We start from the raw sequence: 23,614 nt of genomic DNA on the forward strand, positions 1-23,614 counted from the left end.
TTTACAGATCATTAACAGCTTGAGAGAGCTGGGAAACAGACTGAAGTGGAAATAGCCATTTCCGGGTAAAGAGGCGTCTTTTCCAGAAAGGAAAAATAAATAGAGAGACTGTCAGAGATTCTCGTTTCCTTAAAGGGAAAATAAGTTCACGTTTACAGAAAGATCTCAAGAAGAACATTCAGTGGAAAATGAGGCACAGAGCTATATCCAACTACCCCTTGTGTACCCTGCTCTGGGCCAGACCTCAGACCAGGTGCATTATGGATTATTGTGTTTAATCCTTCAAACATCCATGAAATGTGGTATTATCATCCCCACTCGCCACATAAAGAAAATCAGGCTCAGAGAGTTGCCGTGATTTTCAAGACAGTTTGGAACCGAGATATGAGCTCAGAAGGAGCCTGTGCTCTTTCCATATTGGACAGCACTAACCCAAAACTTAGAGAAGTTAATGATGTTACCCCGTGTGCCCATTTCACATAGAAACACTTTCCCTCCATTTCCTTGTCTTTTTTTCCCCTGAAAAAGTCAGGCAAATTTTTTTAAAAATATGGATGATTTCATAGAGTCTTTAATAGAGTAGTAAACGAGAGAAAAGTCAATATTATTGCCTTATCTAAGAAAAATGGTTGTCTCACTGTGGTACCTTTTGTAGCCAATAGAATTCTACTTTGCATTATACGGAATTATAATTAATATTGGGGGCAACAGGCATGACAAGAAATGAGATTAAAGGCAAATATATCCAAGCACCTTTGATTCGGTTATGCCTCAGGCTATAATAAGATGGAGGCATATAGGTGAATTTCAGTCTTTCCCGCTCAGCTAGACTAAAGCATGCAGTTGGTGCAATGAACTAACACTGGCCTTCGAGAGCTGGGGAGTTCCAATGGTCCACTTTGCCTTTCCCTTTTAGATGTTACAGTCTAGAGTTCTGTTTGCTGTCACACAGGGCGGAAGGGTGATGGCTTGATTTCAGGAATCAGATTCTCTGCTACCATGAGAGCAGACAGTGTGAGAAACCAGATGCTATTTGTTACGTGGTACTGAATTCAAGGTGATTTTCACACATGAACCACAAACACCACGGGACAACTTGTTGAAACAAAGAGGAAGGAGATAAGATTTGGAGTGAGAAGACCTGGCCCCAGGTCTCAGTTCTCCCTTGCTACCCACACCAGACTGGCTTGAGCAATTTACAGCCTTGCTGATGGAGAGTTTTCTCATCTGCAAAATGGAGATGATAATACCACTTTGGAGAATTGTGAGCCTAAAATAAGATAACTGACAAAAAGTTTTTGTAAACTGCTAAGTAATTATATGAAAATTAGTGGTTAATGCTATTTTAATGCACTTAAGAGGACCAAGAGTAGCTGTCTTCCTAATTGTCCTCACTTGGTAGCCAGAGGTCTCTGGTCTTGATGGCACTTTTATAACTTGTTTTCCTATTTACCTACAAATTATGTGTTTTCTTACCAAATTTTTCATTGAGACTTTGTTCTTTGGCAGTCCCAGTTCAGGCTGAATCTAAAAGTGGCAGATCAATCAAATTGTATTTTTAAACAAAATGGAGAGTAGAGCAGGGTAGGAGGTGGTCTGGAAGGGGTCAAATCTCCTCTCTCATAGTTACCAACTGTCCTCAGTTTCCTCACCTGTAGAATGGGGAGAATAATGATCAGTTACTACCTCATAGGATTTTTGACCATTAAAAGAAATAATACACAATATGGCACTATGTGCCCAGAACATAATAAGTGATGAATAAATATTAACTATTTTTATTATTAGAATGCAAAGTTCTTCTGATAACAAAGCCCCCTTTGACGTGGTCAAAGCAAATCTAGTAATGCTGAGCTATGTCAAGGTGTATGCCATGGGGTGGGTTGCCTGCTCCACAATACGTAGAACAGGTCCACCAGTTCAGTGGCTCGGTCTTTGGAAAGTTAGCCATCTTTGATTATTTGGAGGCTCTGAAGGTAACTCCATGCAAATCTAATTTGACCTGATTTAGCCATCTTTCTTTTTTATGAGATAATGAACAACTTTACTGGCTTTTAAAATGCATTAACTTTCAAATTTCTACTAAGGTCTTTTCCCCCTCCTCTTTTCTCCCCTCGTCTTCTCTCTCCCTCTCCTCCTCTCTTCTCTCCTTTCCTTTCCTTCTCTTCTCTCTCATTCCCTGCCCTGCCCACTTCCTTAGCTTTGCTTTCCCTCCTCCTCTCCCTCCTCCCACTTCTCTCTCTCTCTTACTCTGTCTTTCTCAGAATCTGTGCTAGGCCTGGATAGAGCACAGACATGCATCCGATGCAGTCCCTACCCACACAGTCCAAGAGGAGCGATAAGGTGGACAGGCAAAGGGCAACACACTGAGATAGACTGTGGTAAGAATCCCAAGTACCCTGATGGTTTAGAGGAAAGATCACCCAGAGAATTTAGAGAAGTTCCCATGATGTGAACTTTGAGCCAGACCCTGAAGGATGATTAGGATCTAGCCATGTGAGGACTTAAAGAGAGCAGAGAAGGGTGTATGTTCCAGGCTAAGGAAGCAGCAGGAGCAAAGGCATGGAGGTGGGCTTCTCTTCAGGAGAATGGATGTAAGAGATTTAGCTACAACAAGTACTATATAATCTCCTCTCTGCCTTTTGCAGCGTCAGCTTGGACACTCTTCATGGCAAAAGTGGGTGTGGTGGAGATAATTCTCAGCTCTGACCTACATTCCCCAGCCATCAGGTTATTTCCCAGGCTCGATTTCCTTTGCCATCCTTCCTAGCTCCCGAGGTTTACCAGGCACCCAAGTAGATTTTATGTGTAGCATTTACCCATTCAGATAATAACCACTGTTGCTATCACATCAGTCTCTAAGGGACCACTGTGGCACCTGTTACTCAATCCAGTGCTGCTCTCTCTAGTTTTATTCTGTGACAAGCTTTATCAGGGAAATGCAAAGGGGAGCAGCTTCAATTAGGGTCATGCAAGAAGGTACCTTTTTCAAGCCTACCTGTGCCAACATCCTGACAATTACCTGTGGGTACGTTCAGTCCATGTATTCAGTCTTTTTTCCATCTCTTTATCAGATCTCATTGAGCAGGTCACAGTTCTCCACATAGATAAGATATAGGGGACAGTAAGACACGGTCCCTACCTTCAAGATAGTCTAGAAGAACTAAGAGAATACAAAGCAGAACGTGATTAGGAGCACAAGAGAGGGGCAGTGAGAATCTTTTGGAGTTGATATAGGGAAATTTCCCCCACCCTCCGCCCCGGCAAGAGTGTGTTAAAAGGGCTGTTCTGGAAGAGGTGGAATTGAAGTTAAGCCTGGAAATGTGGATATTTAGTGACCTGGTTTCCCAGCCTGAGAGACCTATAGAAACTCTTTGGAATGCTTGCTTATATTCTTGTTTGTTTTTTCTGTGAAATTTTGCATCTGCCTGTAGCCCCACGGTTGGAGGGTAATAGGGGAAGCTAATTCTTACCTGAGAACGAGCCTCCCAACTCTTGAGCTTTGTTGCATGTGCTGTGCCTGATATTTATATCCAGATTCCTCGATAAGAGATGGCACGATGTTTCCCCTCAAGACTCTATGTCCACCAGCTTTCAAAGGCATATAATTCCATCTAGAATGTTTATTCACTCCATAAACTTACAGAATTATGTTAAAATGATGTTTTTCAGGTCGAATTTTAGCCTGATGACTTCTTTTAACTTCACGGGGGTTTTGGTGTCTATTTCCTCAGGATGAATTCCAAACTTACTCTTGGAAAAAGGTGACGTGGATCTACCTGTCGGCACTCAACAGTGCAGTTGGTCTCACTCCTGACCACCCTCTCATCACAGATGAGGAGTATATCATAAATAGAGCCATAACAAAGCCAGATCTAAAGGTAAGTAAATTTATGGCTATGGCTGATGCTAGAGAAATTCAATCTTTTTCCCCCAACATGTAAGGTTAAATTCAAATCCTCCACTGTGCCAATCTCAATTGACAGCATAGAACATTATAAAGGACATGGACTTTGGAGCCAGACAGTTCAAATCTCAGCTTCATCCTTCTAAACTGTGCAATCCTGGATTAAATACTAAATTCTGCCGAGCCTCAATTTTCTTACATATAAAATGATAATGATGCCTACTTCTCATATTAATTGATGAAATTCAATAAATTAAGGAATACAAAGATCAATACGGTGGCAGGTACATAGTAGACGCTTGGTGCATATTAGCTCTTAGCAGCATCATGCCCTGTATTGCACTGTACGTAACAGGGTTTCTCCTTCAGTAAAGGTGATTACCCAGGGCTATCCCAGGGAGTTTGCTGATGTCTGCAAAATGAACTTGTTTTGAATTCTGCCATTCAAATGTATTTGGTATTAGGTCTTCATCCTATTAAATTAGTACTATTTTGATTATGACCAGTTAACATTCATATTTATAAGAGACTATTTTCTCAAATTTATATATGTGTAGACAGCTGTTTAAATTAGTTTTATGAGCTCAAGGTCAGTTTTTTAAAATAATAAAAGTCAACTGTTGAGCAGTTTCTCTACTGTCAATTGTTATCATTTAGTTGTCTTAGTTGCCAAAATAAACACAAACAAAGGAGGTCAGACACCTCCACCTAACAGACTGCTTCATCTGTGGCCACTCACCTGGAGAAGTAGGAGGCCCAAAGTCAGCCTTGTGGACACGGCCTCAGAGCGGTATTGACCTCCAGTATCTTTAATTGCATCAAACAAGCAAGTGGAAGAAATGTTGAAATTGACAAGCAAAATGTGAGGAAAGGGCAGATATCTCAAAATGGAAAGTTCTGGCAGCCGGGCTTGATATCTTCATTTACCAGCATATGGCATTGGAAGTTTAGCTATTTACTGCCACTCTGAGCCTTGAGTTTCTTACTTATAAAATGAGAGTAATAACCCCTTCTCTGACCATTTCTCAGGGCAGTTGTGAACCTAAAATGAGAAGATGGATGACTAAGGTGTTTGTGGGCTGTAATGAGCTAAATTCATATAAAGGATGGAAACTTTCATGAGAATTGGAGGAAAAAATAAAATAAAATAAAATTGGAGGAGATGTCACAGGCTGAGCCATGACAACACTGATGGCGATAAGAATACTAACACCATACCAAAGTAATAACTGTTCAGGGCCATGTAGGGGGAGTTTGGAGACCACAGCAAAGAACCTTGTCAGCTTTGCAAATATAGGCTAAGAGGAGACTGTAAGTACCATTTTGTAGGGTTGCATGCAAAATTGAAACTCAGTGTTTAACCTGTTAAACAGGATGCTCTTACTACTTGTTCCAACAAGAAACGAAGAGCAGGAAGCCTTGGGAGGGGAAGCTTCCTAGTTTTGAGCAGAAAGATGAAAATCACAGCTCATCACAGCCCACAGCAGATCCCTGATTTTCTAATTACTGGTTCCTGCTCTGAAGTTCCAGGAAATGGGCAAATAAACTTCACCTCTTTCAATTAGTATGCTTAACATCCTCTTACCAACTTCCAGAGCCTCGAAGGTGATGAGGGAAGGAGAGAAACTCCTGGCAGAGATGTTTCCTGCTAGGGGAAGACGTTTAAAAGATCTGTGATGGAGTCCTTCTTCTCACTCTGTGATGAGTGGTCTCAGAAATTGTCGGGAGACAATGGAAATTTCCATTTTCTGGTCTGAGGTGAAACTTATCAGTAACCTGTTTCTTCCTCATTATTGCTGCCTTCATCTGCTGATGCTTGGCACCTATTATGTTTTCTAAGATTCTCAGTCTCAGCCTGTGGTTTCACAGCCTCTTGAGCTGGGTTCTCTGACTCAGTCGGGGCTCACATTCTACCACAGCTTGTCCTTCAAAATTTTCTCATGTGGATTTTTGAACTCACAGAGTTAATAAAGCAGGCAACTCTCAGTTTATACAACTTGAGTCCTGGAAGTTATGGGATTTTCAGACCTTCTTCGGAGACTAACTTGACTGTTAGATTGTTTGAGGGAGTGGACTTTCAAGACAGATGTGCTTGAGCTCAGGTTCCAGCCGGGCGTCTTAATAGGTGAGATCTTGGGCAAGTTACTTAAACAAAATGAACTTCAGGAGTGAAGTGAACATGAAGATAATATCTGTCCTCCCACAGGATGATGAGAAAGACTAATGATAGTGTATGAAAAGCCCCAAAGGGCTCAATAAACTGTAACTGTGTTTATAGTCCAGCTCTACTTGCAAAATTGCAGGTACCACTGAAAAGGGAAGGAAGAGATGAGGCAAGAAACTTCAAGTTCCAAGATCGGCCATGACGGCTGACACATCGTAGGCTGCTCGCTTTCAAATGCTCTTTCCTCAGTCTAACTCACAGCTTGTGAAGGAATAATCATTCCCAGTGGCGATTCAATGCAATTTTATGCTAAAATTCATTCGGAAAATAGGATTTATTTATTTATTTACTTTTTGTGGGGAAGATTGGCCCAGAGCTAACATCTGTGCCAGTCTTCCTCTACTTTGTATATGGGATGCTGCCACAGCATGGCTGATGAGTGGAGTAGGTCCACACCCGGGATATGAACCCGTGAACTAGAGCCGCTGATGTGGAGCACATGGAACTTTAACCACTTGGCCATGGGGCTGGCCCCCAGGATTTATTTGTTTAAAAGTTATTTTGCATTCAACTGTATTGGAATGAATCCATTCTGTAAAATAAAAAAATGCAGCATTTTTACCCGGTAACCATGAATGTGTGTGTGTATATGTGCACCCATGTGCATACACAGTGTGAACAGGGTTAAGATTCATTTGAGGTCACCCAGGCCTTGGATCCTAGGGACATAAATCTATTTCTAGCTGACATGTGGTTGTCCAAAGCATTCATTCATTTATTTAATAAAAAATGTATTGAGCAGTTATTATGCACCAGCTATAGGCTCCTCCCAGTTTTAGAATTTATCTAATAGTTATATGGACAATAATATTCATAGATACAGAACATATACAGAGGAGTTGCAGTTGAACTTATAAATGATCTGGCCAATTGCTTCAATTTGTTAATGGGAAAACTCAGGTGCAGAGAAATTTAGTTGAATTTCTCCAGGACTACAATTATCAGAGTAGCTATAAAAGGAAGTCTTGAAACTGTTTCTCAACTTGTGCTGCACATTAGAATCACCTGAAGAAATTTAAAAATATTTATGCCCAGGCTATACCCCATACAAATGAAATCAGAATCTCTTGGGGGTGGGACCCAGGCATCCATATTTTTTAAAACACCCTCATTTGATTCCAGTGGGCAAAATGAGGTTATAACTATTGTTTCATAACAATATGACAGTGTCGCTGTTTCTCTTTGTGCTTAATTAGGTCAATAGTCAATGAAAATTCCGATTTATGTATAAAGTTGCCTAAAGAAACCAGAAACAACAAGACGCAATTGTCATAAGCATTAACCTTTCCTTTCCACTGCCAAAATCCTCAGACTCTCACTTCCTGGAGCACGTTTTCTTGCAATAACCTCTTTACTCTCTTCTAGAATCTGCTGCCAGACTAACGTTTTTCAGTGTCTCTTCTACAGGTTACCCTGCAAGTCTATTGCCTACAAGATGAAGTCCTAACTACCTCACCCTAGCATTTAAGGCTGCATGGTCTGATCTTTATTTATCATTCCAGCTGCATTGTCCATTCTGTGGGCAAATAGGCCCACACAACTTGCCCCTCCCCCACAACTAACTTGCGCATAATCTCTTTGAAATGCCCTTTTTCCTTCTCCCTTGAGCAAAATTCTTCCAATCCTTCAAGGCTGCAGCTCAGATGTCATCTGCTCCATGATGCCACTGTCATCTGCCCTCTGTATATTTCTACACTATTTCAATAGTGTAATTTTTACTTTATTATATTTTTATTTTTTGACATGTACGTATTTGACTATATGGTATAGTGGATTTTTTTTTTGTAATATGTTTTCTTTCCTTGTTAGGTTATAAAGTCGTGGAATGAAGAGACTGAGTTTTATTCATATGCTTATCCATATAGCAGGCCCATGATACACATTGGTTGAATGATGACTTCTAATAAAGAAAGCTACTGGTGTAGTAGAAAAGGATAGAATGAGTTAGGAAAATATAAAATCTTAAATAAGTGTAACATGGCCCTATCTTTGCTTCTTCTACAAATGCTTCTTTAAAAGCCACTGAACTGCTGTGTATTCACTGATCCTCAAACCAGAGACTTTCTTAGTACTTTTCTTTCACAGGTGAGATGCATAAAAGTGCAAAAAATAAGATATGTTTGGAACAACTTAGAAGGACAGTTCCAGAAAATTGGGTAAGTTGTTTCAACAATTTCCTTCAAACAAGGAAAATATTATCTCAAAAATATTATTGCTAAATATGTCTTTCTCATTATTGTTATTTTAGCTCTTTGGAAGACTGGCTCAGTTCTGCCAAGATACATCTAAAATTTGGATCAGGACTCACAAAAGAAGAACAAGAGATTCGGTACCATGCATATTGCTATCTATGCCAGCTCAAAAGGACTGTTACCAGTTAGCCAAATAGAGAGCCCAGTAAATAGTTATCTTAACTGGTCAATATCAGAAAATATTATAATGCTCTATTTAATATCATTAAATGCTTTCATATATTATCTCATTTCATCAGAGCAACCTTGTGGGGCAGGTAGACCAGACATCATCATCGTGATCTCAATATAGCAGATGAGGAATCTGAAGCTCGGGTCTAATAGCCTGAACAAGTGACACAGATGGGAAGTAATAGAGGAATAATTGAGTCTCACGCTTCTGCCTATGGGTTTAGTGCTCTTTCTACTTTATACAATGCTTCTCAGGGTTATTATATTAATAAGGTTGAGCCAATTTTGATTGTAATCAGGAAATATATATTATACTACAATAACATAGTTAAATAATAATTGTAGAGCAGCAGAAGAATATTATGCAAGACCTGTAGCTCCACAATTCCGAATCAGTTGCTGGGCAGAGGCGCAAGGTTTAGAAAGGGCACTGGATTGCATGTCAAGGGGCTGTCATTAATTCACTATGTGGCTTTGAGCAAATAGCTTCTTCTCTCTGGGCTTTAGTTTCCTAATTGCTAAGGGAGGGGGGAGGTCAGGACTCTATAATGGCCTTGCTGGTCCTACGTTTTTATGATTCTCACATTCCCTTCCACCCCATTTCCGATGGTTAGAAGAGACCTAGAGTGCGGCAGCATCAGCACCACTGGGGGCTTGTTAGAGACGCAGAATACCAGAGCACACCTCCCCCCATGGAATCAGAATCTTTATATCAGCAAGATCCTGAAGTTATCTCTGTGAACACTGAAGTATGAAAAGCACCGCTCTAAGATATTTGGCCAAGCTATTTGATCTGAGCATCTATGTAGAAGGCACAGAGAGAGTGGTTAGTGCTCCTAACAGCAAAAGAACTCATACAGGGTCATTGCTTTGTGTAATGAAAGAAATAGGTTTCTAGGTTTTCAATTAAAGGGCCGTATATACCTGTATGGAGCTATTTCTGAGAGCCCAACACCTTTTCACTCACATTAAAATAAATTCTGCAGCCTCCTAGACCTGGAAAGGAGCAGGATAGATACAGGATTCCTTACCAGTAAAACTACTGTCTCCGCATGACCCCTTCCTCCCACTTCCACGGAGCCAGAGCTGGGGAGAGACAGAGTGGAGAGAGTGTCAACCCTGAAACTACTTCAACAAAACAATGGCTAAAATGAAATACCCAAATTACCATCAGGGGAATATTCAGACCTCAGGAAGAGTTTAGTTCAATAGATGCAATAGGATCATGTTTATTGTTTTTGCACCTGGGAACCCTCCCACTCCCCAGTTATTTTGAGAAGGTTGGGGATGTTATGTAACGAGGAAGGCTTATGTTGATCCCACAAGTCAGAAAGCGAACGTGGAACAGATCTTTTTTTGAATGGGTGAGAAATGAGTTTCATTTTTATTATTAGTAACTGAATGATCTGTGATCTCTCCCTCTAGGAGGTTAATATGTGGGCCTAATACCATCGATGTTGAAATCACACCAATTTGGAAACTGCTCATCAAGGAGGTAATCAGTAGTGTCTCTGGGTGCTGGATAGAAAATAAAGAAGTTTGGTTGTGGTCAAATGATCAAGAATGCTACTTGTTAATAAGTAACTGTAATTTGGGTTATTTTAAAAGAATGCGAAGCATATTTTCTTCACATCTCTTTTCTACCCTTTTCCTTAGCATCCATCTTTTGGACTATGATGCTCGTGTGTCTACTTATCCTTAAATGACTGGATAAACATAATGTTTCTTTTCTTCTTTCCTTTTTAATCCTACACTCCTTAGCCTGTCTCAACTTTGTGAAACTAAAATAATACTTAAAATTAAAAAAAAATTAAATCTCTTTCTTACGGATGCAATGTACAATTTCTTCAATATCCAAAATTGTGGGAAGAAAAGTATCTGCTTAGCCTTATTAGTTTTATTGATCTCAATGTGTGTTTGGGGGAGAAAGAAGGATTTGACCACCATTTTTATGAAGTTGAGGTTTTCCTCTTTGACTCTATCACTGGGTTTATTTTTCATTTTACAGTGGTTATTATGAAGCTGTAACCATACAGCTGTACTCAGGGTCTCCTGCACTTCACCTCCACTCCTCCTTGCCTTAAAAAAGCTTACTAAACTCAAGTACTTTATCAATATTTCTAGCAGGCTTTCGGGCATGAAAGAAAGCAAGAAACTGATAAGAAACGTTTTTGGATGCCTCTTCCCTAACCAGAGGCAGGATTACAGCTCCTGTTTTAGACAGATGGAAATCAACTAGAGGGAATTTGAGTAAGGGCACAAAGTGTTTTAAACCAAAGCAAGATTACAGCTGTTGGGGTAACCTCTACTTTCTCCCACCGTGTTCTAGATGCTCAGTTACAGGTGACCCTTTCAGCTTGGCTCTCTACTTCTGAGAAAATGTAGTCTTCCACTTGTACGTTAATCTAAAGCATTTTAACAGCTTCAAATATGGCAGAACTTGTGTCATGGAGAAGAACAATAGACTAGAAAGCATTTTAACTTTGCAAACCTGAAATAATACTTTACCCGTCAGAAGGCCAGTCAATGTAAACTAGACATGATAATATCTACTTACACAATAGTTGTGGTGCTCAACATGAGGATCCATGAGACAATGCTTTGTAAATTATAAGGTGCAGCAGTAATTAAAAGTAAGTGCTCTGAGGCTAGATTGCCTGGGTTCAAGTCTTGGTCTGTGACAGTCACAGCTGTGTGACCTTGGGCAAGTTTCTCAAGATCTAAGGCTCAGTTTCTTCATCTTTACCATGGAGATAAGTAATAACGTTTGGTTAATAAGGTAATTATGAGAATCAAATGAGCAAATTCAGGTAAAGTTGCTTAGTGCAGTGTCTGGCACATGGCAACTGCTGAATAAATATAATAAAAATAAGAATATTATGTGGGATGGTTTATGTCGTGGAGGCGATTATGAAAACAAACAAGTCAACGAACAGCTAAGTGTGAAGCCTAAATGTCTCCATTGTCTTCCTGTTTTTATGTCTGCCAACAGGTGTTAAATCCATTTTACATATTTCAACTCTTTAGTGTCTGTTTGTGGTTTACTGAAGATTATAAGGAATATGCTTTTGCCATCATAATCATGTCCACCATTTCCATCGCTTTGACAGTATATGATCTCAGAGAGGTGAGTTTTTCTATCAATTTTATGGTCTCAGAAAGGGAGCACTAGTGACTTTATTGAAATTTTGTTAGAAAGCAGAATCAAGCAATAGTCATTGACTACTCCATAACCAATAAGACCACGTTTGTAAATATCTAGCACGATAGTTGGTGCTCAACAAGTGTTAATCTTGTCCCTTCCCTCACATTGCAATCCCTAATCTTTCAAGTTGTTTTTTCCCCTCTCATTAGCTTGCTCAGGCTGATTAGCCAAGAGAATATGCAAATATTTATGAATTGTGAATAAGTGAAAAAATATATGCAGGGAATACTGATGGATCTTGAAGATGATAGAAGAGGGGTGGAAGGTGGAGGAGTCTCTGTTTGATATTATGTCTTTTGCCCCTTATATTTGGTTAGTACTCATTTGTTGAAACCCCAATCCAACTCTTTGCTTTCTTTATGCCTGCACCAGGGGATCTGGGTGCTTTTGGGAAGAAATCACATAGAACAGATTGGTTCATTGTACTATAAATCCACAAATACCAACCTCATCTGGGAAAGCTTTCTATATGTCTCTGGTCAACATGCTCTCCTATTCTCTGAAATTAAGGTTTCAAACCAAATCTCTCTTCAAGTTTCTGAGATCCCAACTGCCCGTATTCCATTTTTCCTCTAATTCAGTAGATGATTTCACAAAGAGATGCCATAAGACAGGAATTTGCTAAATTCCCCACTCTCCAACTGCCAAAAGAGTCTTGTCTCCACCTCCTTCTTGCTCTGACCTCTCATTGCAGAGAAGGAAGTGCCCTCTGCTTGTATTTGGGATAGCTACCTCTCCCACCTTCCCAGGGTGCTTATGTGGTCAGTGAATGACTCCTTCTTGCTCCCTCTCCCCAAGAGCCTTCCCATTTAAACGTTCTCAAGTTCCTCCCAATTTAAAAAAAAACCCTGAAACAAACAAAACACTCCCTTCTCTTGACCATGCATTTGCCTGCAGCTACTACCCTACCTCTTGTCTCCCTTTTATAGCAAAACTCCTCGAGCTCTATGCATTCTGTCTTCATTTACTCATCTCCCTCTCACTTCTCAGCTCTCCTGACTTGGCTTCCTCTCTCCTCACTCCATTTAAACAACACTTGTTAAGGTCACTGCTATAATCCTAAGGCTCATATGTAGTTTAAAATTAAAAAAAAATTCTTTTTTTTAACTATCTAGTGTTTTTACTTACTAGAAAGAGTAATATATGGATATGATATATAAGAAAGTCCAAACAGGACAGTATAAATGAAAAGTAAATATCTCCCCTACCTTGGTTCTCCCGGTGTCTGGGTCCCCGTTCAGGAGACATCTGCTGGAACCAGATGTTCTATGTATTTTCAGCAATATTAAACACATGTGCATTAATTTGTTTTACACAAATGGAAATACACTATGTATGCTGTTATGTATTTGCATTTTTCTTCTGTTTTTTGCTTTTTTTTGCTTTTATTTTCTTTGTTGTTTTTTTTTTTGAGGAAGGTTAGCCCTGAGCTAACATCTGCTGCCAGTCCTCCTCTTTTTGCCGAGAAAGACTGGCCCTGAGCTCACATCTGTGCCCATCTTGCTCTACTTTATATGTAGGATGCCTACCACAGCATGGCTTGCCAAATGGTGCCATGTCTGCACCTGGGATCTGAACCGGTGAACCCCAGACCACTGAAGCAGAACATGCGCACTTAACTGCTGTGCCACTGGGCCAGCCCCTGCATTTTTCTTCTAATATATCTTAAATATATTTCCAAGTCTGCACAAATATATTTTCTCTAGATGTTCCATAATTTTTAAACCAGTCTTATATTGATTGATACTTAGGTTGTTTCTAGTCTTTTGCTACTAAAACAGTGCTGTAGTGAGGATTCTTATACATATACCTTTTTCACACGTCCACATATATGTGTATTTATAAATATACGTATATAAATCAAAAGTATATATAATTTATATTTTATATAAATATGTATATAGTAGGTTTATATGTATGCTTGTATATTTCTTTATTAATAAGGAGATAAACATTTTCTATACTTGAAATTACTTAATCATAAACTAGATATATTATTTTAATAGATGTTGTCAACATGCCTCTTAAATAAGTAATACCAATATACAGTCCTCCGAACAGTAGATGAGCTCTTTTTTCCTTATCTTTGCCAAAATAAGTGAAAATAGAATCCCATAACTTTAATAGCATATTTTCCCGTATGAATTGAGCACTTGCTGTTACTTTTATTTTACTGTGATCTGTATTTGTGTCCTTCATTAATTTTTATTGGGTTGTTGGCCTTTTGCTTGCTGAGTTTATGGTCCCCCTCCCACAGAAGACATTTTTTTGGCACAGATTTCATTAAACCTCTCTGCCACATTGGATACCATGAACCGCTCCAGAGCTTCGCTTTGAAGCACTCTTTCCCCTTGGCTTCAGTGACAACACACTCCATCCTCTCTAGTTGTTCTTCTCCATTCTCTTTTGCCGTTCATCCTCCTTTACTTGGCCTTTTTGTTTTCAATGGATGTCTCAAATCAAAACAATATGAAAATGTATACAACGTAAAGGCTCCGTCTTACTCTGCCCTTCCGCTTACGCAACCATTTTTATTAGTTTCTTGTGCATTCTTTCAACAAAAATTTTTAGGTGACTCAAGCAAATGCAATTACATGTAATTTGTTTTTCTTTCTTTATTAGGTAAGAGGTAGCATTACGACATTATTTCCTACCTAGACTTATTGTTATTTTTAATGATCTGTCTTGATGGTCTCTTCATATAAGTACATTGAGAGATTCTTCATTGTTCTTATGGCTGTATATGCCGATGATTTCTAAAGGTAGATGCTAATAACTTTCAAATCTCTATATATCTCAAGTCCAAATATCTCTTTTGAGTTTGAGATTCATAGATCCAACAACCTGTTTGATTCAGTGTCACTTCTTCAGGGGAGATTTCTATTGGTTCCATTGGCTGCATATGCTCCAAAAGCACATTATTTTTTTCTTATTATTACTGATTGTTAATGATACATTAATACGTTTGGTTATTTGATTAAATGTATTTCTCCAATTAGGTTGCAGATTTCTTGATGGTAAGAACTCTGTTTTGTTGAGCATTCTATCTCTACCTCTTAACATAGTCCTTGGCACATAAAGGTTGTTCAATAAATGTTGAGTGAATGTGTCAATGAGTAAAAGAATAAGTTAATAGCAAAACGCTCTTTCACCTTATATTATTCTATTAATAATTCTTAGGACATATTAGTCAGATTTATAAATTATTTGAAGCTGGGAGCCTTAAGGTGTTCTAAACGACAAAATCAGGATAAAAAAATGGACACACTACATGATTGAGACCTTTAACACCCAGAACCAGGTAGAAGGCCTTTCACACAATAGTTTCTTAATAAATGCAAAATCAAATGTAATTTTATTACATATTTTTTGTCTCTTATTGATTCACTCTCAGTGTCTCATATATTTTGTATATTAGAACAATATATACCATGAGGAAATAGCAGGAATCACCAACTCCTTATAAAGTTGTAGATTAGAAACTCCGATGTGGGGTATCCCAAAGCTGCAATAATGCTTAATTCTTGAAACTATTTAGGTATAAACACATATCTTGAATGATTAAAGTTCTTGATGTTATCTATTCACTTCAAGAACTAAACACAAATTTATGGTTATCAAAAACTCTTTTGAGTGGATGGAGTATGCTGGGAAGTTCTTTTCTACTGAAGAACCCATACTTCTTATTTCTGGGTGAAGAGCACGACAAATTGGATGCTTTTCCAGCTGAGTAATTGGCTACTCAATCTTGTTTTTAGACAGTGTATTCTGTTGGTGATGAGACAGTGCTCCATCTCTGAAGAAGCCTAGCACTTTACTGAATGATACGTAAGACCTATCCTCAAATAGAAAAGCCTTTTCTTATTTTCCCTTCTTTTTCAGCAATCTGTAAAGCTCCACCGTCTAGTTGAGTCACATAATAGCATTACGGTCTCAGTATGTGGGAGAAAAGGTAAGTCCCTTTGTTTTATATCTGTGTGTTGTCTATATGGCATCAGAAAAGGATTTAAATTTGTTTTTCTGATTGTTTCTACTACTCCCATCTTCATACGCATCTTTTCCTATGTATTTACTTAAAGTGATTAAGAACTCAAGATCTTTTGATCTTTAAGAGAAAACAACTTTATTGAGGTGAAATTGACATACAATGAACTGAAAATATTTAAAGTGTATAATTTGATAGGCTTTGACATATGTACACACCCATGAAACTATCACCACAGTAAAGATAATGACTACCCATCACCCCAAAAAGTCACGTTGTGCCTGTTTGGAATCTTCCCTCTCAGCCGCTCTCTACTCCTCCCCATTCTCAGGTGATCTCTTTGCATGTTTAGAATTTTAGATAAACGGTATTGTACAGTACGCATTTTTTGTCTTTTATAACATATTTTTGGGTTAATTTTATCTGGATCAAAGTTCATAAGTATTTTGAAATCAATCCATTTTGTTAAGTATATCAATAGTTCATTCCTTTTTATTCCTAAGTAAACGACCATTGCATGGATAGACCACTTTGTTCATCCATTCACTTTTTGATGGAAATCTGGGTTAATTCCAGTTTTTGGCTATTACAAATATGCAACTATGAACTTTTGGGTTCAAGTCTTTGTATGGACTTACACTCTTATTTCTTGTGGGAAAATATCTAACTGTGGAATGGCTAAACCATATGGTAGATAAATGCTTAACTTTTAAAGAAACTGCCAAATTGTTTTCCAAAGTGATTGTACCATTTTACATTTCCACCAGCAGTGTATGGGAGTTCCAGTTGCTCCACATTCTTGCCAACATTTGGTATGGTCAGTCTTTTTCATTTTAGCCGTTTTAATAGGTGTGTGGTAATATCTCATTGTTGTTTTAATTTGCATTTCCCTAATGACTAATGACATTGAACATCTTTTCAAGTGCTTATTTGATACTTGTATGTCTTTTTTGGTGAACTGTCTGTTCAAATCTTTTGCTGATTAGATTTTCTTATTATTAAATTTTGAGCGTTCTTTCTATATTCTGGATATAAGTCCTTTATTAGACATGATTTGCAAATATTTTCTCTCAATCTATGATTCATCTTTTCATTCTCTTCACAGGATCTTTCAAAGGGCAAAAGATTTAACTTTTGCTAAAGTCCAGTTTATCAGTTTTTTCTTTTGTGGGTCATGCTTTTGTGTTATATCTGAGACATCTTTCCCTAATCCAAGGTCATCAAGATTTTCTACGTTGTCTCCTAGAAGTTTTATACTTTTAGGTTTTACCTATCAGTCTGTATCGTGTTTTGAGGTTCTTTTTTCGAGTTGAAGTTCATTTTTTTTGCAAACGGATATACAAATGTTTCAATACCATTTGTTGAAAAGACTATCCTTTTCTCCACTGAGTTGTCTTTGCACCTTTGTCAAAAATCAGTTGTGTATGCGTAGATCTATGTGTGAACTACATGTTCTGTTCTAATGATCTATTTGCCTGTCTTTATACTAATGCTACACAGTGTGGCTTTATAATAAGTCTTGAAATAGGATAACGTTAGTTCTCCAGCATTGTTCTTCTTTTTTAGAGTTGTTTTGGCAATACTGGGCCCTTCACATTTCCGTATGACTTTTAGAATCAACCTGTCTACCAAAACACATGCTGGTATTTTGATTGGGATTATGTTGAATCTATAGATCAGTTTGTGGAAAATTGACATGTTAACAAGTTCGGCTCTTGTGACCTATGAACATGGTTTATTTCTCCATTTATTTAGATATTCTTTGATTTCTCCCGCAATATTTTGCAGTTTTCAGTGTATGGGTCTTTCAGTGTATGGGGGATCCTCTGCAGGTCTTTTACTTTAATCCACACATTTCTCACTCCATATCTTATTTTTTTCCTCGCAAATTTTCTTGTTGAAGAAACTATTGTTTCATCCTATGGCTTCCACAGTTTAGATTACATTGATTGCATACTCATGGAGTTAGTTAACATGATTTTTCTATTCCTTGTACTTCCTGTAATTGATAGTTCTGAAGCTTGAGTTTTTTGCAAGAAAACGTCATAGTTGGTATTGTGTACTTCTCATGGGAGGTACGTAATATCTGGTTGTCTTCTTTTTGTGATATTAGCAGACTTGAATGCTCATGATCTAGATTTATTATTTCATTCAGAGTTTCAAATTTCTTCTTCTATCATGCCATCTTCATAGATCAAATAGAATATTTCTGTAAAGAGAAACATCCCTCCTCAACTATTTCATTACTCTGAGATTCAGTTTGTTTAAGAAAGAGAGGAGAAATAACTATTTCTCTTCATTTAACAGCTTTCAAAATAATGGGTTGACCCTCTAGCATTTTCCAAAGACTTTTTTTTCCAGTGTCATTATAGACATATATTGTTAACATGGTTGGTATATTTCCATCCATTGTAGTTTTTGTTCTTATTGTTGCCCACATTGTCCCATCTTCAGCCATTTCGAGCCTTTTCAGATTGGCTCCTGAGTTCTTTTGACATGAACCCAGCAGTCTTTGAAAGTTTTATTGCTTTCTGGTATGACAAGATATTCCAGACTCATCTTGGACAATTCCTGCTCCAAACCTGGACACATCCATTTTTCCAAAGAGCTCTTAGATTTGGTACTGAGAGGCCTCAATCAGAGTGTTAGGAGTGCTCATTTCTTTGGTGTTAGTCATTGTTTCTAGGATTTTTCAGAAGACATACCTAAGAAATAATATTTTAAAGATAACATACATTAACGAGTTCATACTGGTATTTCCATTGGGGCCGGCCCAGTGGCGTAGCGGTTAAGTTTGTGTGCTCTGCTTTGGCAGCCTGGGGTTCACAGGTTTGGCTCCCACGCATGGACCTATACACTACTCATCAAGCGATGCTGTGGCAGTGTCCCACATACAAAATAGAGGAATACTGGCACAGATGTTAGCTCAGCGACAATCTTCCTCAAGCAAAAAGAGGAAGATTGGCAACAGATGCTAGCTCAGGGCCAATCTTCCTCATCAAAACAATAACAACAACAATAACAAAACATACTGACATTTCCAATTCAAGCTTAGAACTATGGGCTTTTTACTTAACTTCATTGATTGTACTTCTGTCTCTCCATTCTCCGTAATAAAAGTCCTGATTCTCAATGACAGCAGGAAATTACTCATTAGCTTTATCCCATCATATACAATAATCTCAGAATAACAAACCAAAACACCCAGCAACAATATTATTCCTAGAAACAATGTAAGATTTTTTAGAGTTCTTCTTTTCCCCTGTTTGTGATATACCATTAGAAATGTAAAAATTATACATTTAAAAAAATCATATTTTAAAGTCACTCAAATAATTCTTCTCTATATAGTTATGCCAACAACTTGATAGGTTCGTCTCATTCATTTTGCTGTAGACTTTTAGTCTTAGCTTTTCAAATTCATTTTCGTAGTCGTTTGCACAGATGTTATATAAAATATCTGCTTGTTTGGAAAGTTAAATCCATCAGACGGAAGACATTCAGGGGAGTCGAGTTCTTACCCCTCTTCTCTCTGCCTTACGTACTCATTCTTTCAATAATGATCATTTTTGTTTGTTTTTGGTTTGTTCTTACATTTAAAAAATACAAATTATACATAATATTCATATATATATACAGAGTAGGATATATTTTTATACTGCTGGGTTTTTTAGATAACAGGAGTATATCATATACATTTAACTTATATTACCTGGTGTATGTGCTTTACACACTTAATTTTGTTTCCCAGGGACCCTCCCATAGCAGTGAATACAGATATTCTTCATTCATTGTTTCAGCTGCATGGCACTCTCGTGTAGAGGAACCTCTATTTATTCAAATAGCTCTCTATTAAAGGATTTTTTTTCAATCTTTTACTATTACAAATAGTGCTATAATAAAAAGCCTGTGCACATGTCTTTTCATATTTTTACCAGTCTATCTTTGGTATAGATTTTGAGAAGTAAAATTGCTGAGTTAAAGAATAAATGCATATGTGCTTTTTTTTCTCTTTTTCTTTTTGGTGAGGAAGATTAGCCCTGATCTAACATCAGCTGCCAATCCTCCTCTTTTTGCTGAGGAAAACTGGCCCTGAGCTAACATCTGTGCACATCTTCCTCTATTTTATATTTGGGACTCCTGCCACAGCATGGCTTGATAGGCAGTGTATAGGTCTGTGCCTGGGATCAGAACCTGCAAACCCTGGGCCACCAAAGTGAAACACGTGAATTTGACCACTACGCCACCAGGCTGGCCCCAATGCATATATACTTTCGATAGCTAGATATTGCCAAATTTCTTTCCATAGATATGGTACCAGTTTGCATTTGCACCAGAAATGTGTGAAAGTGCCTGTTTCCTCACAGCCTTGCCAACAGAATATACTGGCAAACTTTTAGATTTTTCTAATCAGGTAGGTGAGTAGTGTTATCTCGTATATATTTCTCTCTTCTTTCTTTCTTCTTTTTTTTCTTTTAGAAAACAATTTAAAACTTACAGAAAAGTTGCGAGAGTGGATCAAATAACTTTTTTCCTGAACCATTTAGAATAAGTTGATGACTTGTGGCTCCCTGCCTCCTGCGTACTGTAGTGTGTATTTCTTAAAGACAAGAGCACTCTGCTACATAAATGAGAGTGCAAACCTTAATATCAGGAAGTTAATATTAATATCTTCATACCAACTAATGCTCAGACCCATTCAAATTCTCCAATTGTCTCAAGAATGTCCTATATAGGCAAGGATCCAGGATTGCGCAATACTATTGTTTGCCACATCTCTTTAATCTTCTTCAATCTTTCCTTGACTTTCATGACCTTGACTCTTTCTCCTCTGCTTATTTTATGAATGCTCCTCAATTTGGATTTATCTGACATTCCCTGATGGTTAAAATCGGGTTCTGCATTTTTGGCTGGAAAGTCACAAAAGTAATGCCAAGCAGTTTTCGATGCTTCCTCTCAGGTGGTACATAGTTTAAATTTGTCCTATTACTGGTGATGTTAACTTGGATTGCTTAATTCAATGGTGTCTGCCAGGTTTCTCCATTGTAAATTTACTTTTTTCCTCTTTTTAATAAATAGTTGTTTTGTTGAGAGATACTCTGAGACTACATAGATCAACCATCCTCATCAAATTTTCACCCACTAGTTTCAGTATCTGTTGACACTTCTCGGCTAGATTAATTATTATTTTGATAGTTGCCAGATGGTGATTTTCTGGTTTTATCTTTCCTTGTACATTAACTAATTGCCATTTTACTGTAAGAAAGAACTATGTTTTCTCCTCATTTGTTTACGTCATTATGGACTCATGAATTCCTATTTTATTTAATGGGTTAGAGTTCATTATTATCATTAATTACGCTGATGTTCAAACTGTTACAGATTTAGTCCACGAGAGCCCTTTAAATTGGCTTCAGTGTCTTTTTGATATGCCCTCATCATTCTGTGAGCACTTCCTTAATGGCACAACCAGATGTTCTGGCTTATGTTATACTTTTCTTGGCCCAGCCTTGTGACCAGCCATTTCTTTGTGGAACCCTGATTCTTTTTTGAGGGCAATGGAATTTAGAAACCAAAATTCAGGCACTGGATGTGCACATTATTATAGGGTTTGCACTGCTCTCAGGCCCTCTCAGAGAACAGAATTAGAGAATATGTGTATAAAAATAGACAAGCAAATCTATCATATATGTATGCTTTCTTATACACATACGCATTTGCATCTACATTGCTTCTTTATCTATTCAAAACCATTAGTTCACACTGTTGTCTCAATTCTAATCCCAATACCACAGAGTTTATCCTGGTTCTATTTTTATCTATATTTGTAATTTCCTTTCTTTGGTGAGAAACCTGGCTCTCATTGTATCTGCTTATTGCATCAATGCCCCCTTGGATGACATCCATGATCCATCACTGCTAATAGCCCTACCATCCCCCACCCTACTCCCATGTAGACTCCTTTTTCACCCTGCTCCAACTCCAACATCCCATACCAGGCCATTGCCACCATGGAGTCCCTTCTTTCCCTCTTTGGCCTCTGACACCCTGCACCAGGCCATAATGAACACCCGTCCACCCTTCTTAGGCTCTAACACCCATAGCAGCCTGGGGTCCTCCATCCCCACCCTACCTAGCCCCTTGCATAAATGCTTACCTTGCTTAACCCCTTATAACTTTGGGATTGAATAAGGTAGGAAAAGAGTAAAGGAAGGCAGGAAAGCAGGAATTTTCAATTTTCTTATTATGAGTAGGAACGAGCATCTTTTCAAATGTTTAACATGCCGCTTGCATTTTGTATGTGTGAACTATCTTTAACATCTCTAGCAGTTTTCCTATACAATCTTTTGATATATCTCTCTTTTTTTAGGAACTCCTTATATATTAGGAATATTAGTCTTTTGTCTGTAAGTTTCAAACATGTTTTCTGAATTTGTCATTAGTTTTTTCTTGGCGTATTTATTTATTTTTTTGCCCCACAGAGATTTTTATCTCATATAATTGAATTTGTTACTTTTTTAATTATTGTTCCAGATTTTGAATCAATGTTGAAGAATAACCTCCTTATTTTAAGTACCTTGGTTGCTTTTTCATTGATTTCCAATTTAGGTAGATGTCAGATTGTGCTTTTGTGGGGAAAAAACTGACTTGACTTTGTCTTCTCACACTTTCAGCTGGAGCCCAAGAGCTGGAATCACGCTTCCTGGTACCCGGAGATCTATTAATTCTGACAGGGAACAAAGTGCAAATGCCATGTGATGCCATCTTGATTGATGGCAGCTGTGTGGTAGATGAAGGCATGCTGACAGGTACAGTTCTAGCTCATGACTTCAGCCTCTGCTGGCTCTCCCAGGCTCCTCCTCCACGTGAATGACAATGGCAAAGCCTGTGGCTGCTGTGGGACCTTCCTATGCCCATAAATCTGACTTAACCGTCCTGTTCTGGATGATTCTGAGAGTTCAAATTAAAGCTGCTTTCTATGGGCTAAGTTTGATATAGTCATAACTTGTAGAATGTTTAGCATTTCCTTCCTGAGCAAAGGGTTATTACAACCCTGTTATTTTATCTTAGAAGATTGTAACTCATTAGATGTTTCAGGATCATCTGTGACTTTTATGTTTACTATTTGTCTATAAAATATGTCTCAGATAAACTTGGAGGGTTTGAGAACCATTAATGACATTCTGAAAGCCACAAGGTCAATTCCAAGCTCTTCCTGGCTTGGCTTGAAAATGTTGAAATGTTCATCATGCAGGATTTAACCAATCTACTACTTTCAAAATATACACTGGATATTTGGAACTAAGTATCTCATTTTTAAAGAGCATGCTGGAGCTGGGAGGGAGCTTAGAGGTCATTGCATCTCGTAGAAATGGAAGCTGAGGTCCAGAGAGAAGTGACTTCTCAAGGTCACAGTGCTTTGAGTTCTTATTTGCATATGCATTTATGAGGTGATGTAGGGCCAACATTTCTGTGAGGGAAAGAAGAATCATAAAGTCATTTTCAGAGATGGAATGAGAGCCTGCGAATACACATTGACGTACTGTGGTTCCCATTAAAGTCCAAATTGAATCCATTTCTCCCAGGTAGACCAGAAAGGCATGAAATAGAGACAAGAACATATGTTTCCCTTGTACGTAACTTTACCGAAAAGATAAAAACGTGTGGTGGGTCAGGTTTCTTCCTCTAAGGAATACATAGATTCATAAGTCTCTTGGTACTGGAACTTTTGCAATGCCAAGTACCATTTTCCTAATGAGAGTGGCCCTAGTATGTGGGAACATCTCTCTGAAGTTATACTGCCCACTCTGCAAAGACCAGCAGAAGGTCTTAGAAGCTTTGTTTCTCAGAACAGGCCATCGTCACTTTC

At 38.1% G+C, this 23,614-nt stretch overlaps 1 protein-coding gene across 7 annotated transcripts in view; it reads left to right on the forward strand.

Annotated features, from left to right (window-relative positions):
- The window catches only part of ATP13A4 (ATPase 13A4), a 129,716-nt gene that overhangs the window by 49,179 nt on the left and 56,923 nt on the right, over window positions 1–23,614 (forward strand). For all 7 annotated transcript variants that reach the window (XM_046658317.1, XM_046658319.1, XM_046658320.1 and 4 more), the window contains 7 exons: window positions 3,735–3,881; window positions 8,217–8,287; window positions 8,380–8,460; window positions 9,980–10,049; window positions 11,547–11,681; window positions 15,642–15,711; window positions 22,419–22,553. In XM_046658317.1, coding sequence (XP_046514273.1) covers window positions 3,735–3,881; window positions 8,217–8,287; window positions 8,380–8,460; window positions 9,980–10,049; window positions 11,547–11,681; window positions 15,642–15,711; window positions 22,419–22,553 — 709 coding nt within the window. The remainder of the gene's footprint in view (window positions 1–3,734; window positions 3,882–8,216; window positions 8,288–8,379; window positions 8,461–9,979; window positions 10,050–11,546; window positions 11,682–15,641; window positions 15,712–22,418; window positions 22,554–23,614) is intronic.

Source organism: Equus quagga, chromosome 4 (genome assembly GCF_021613505.1).
Source record: "Equus quagga isolate Etosha38 chromosome 4, UCLA_HA_Equagga_1.0, whole genome shotgun sequence".
Classification (NCBI taxonomy): Eukaryota; Metazoa; Chordata; class Mammalia; order Perissodactyla; family Equidae; genus Equus; species Equus quagga.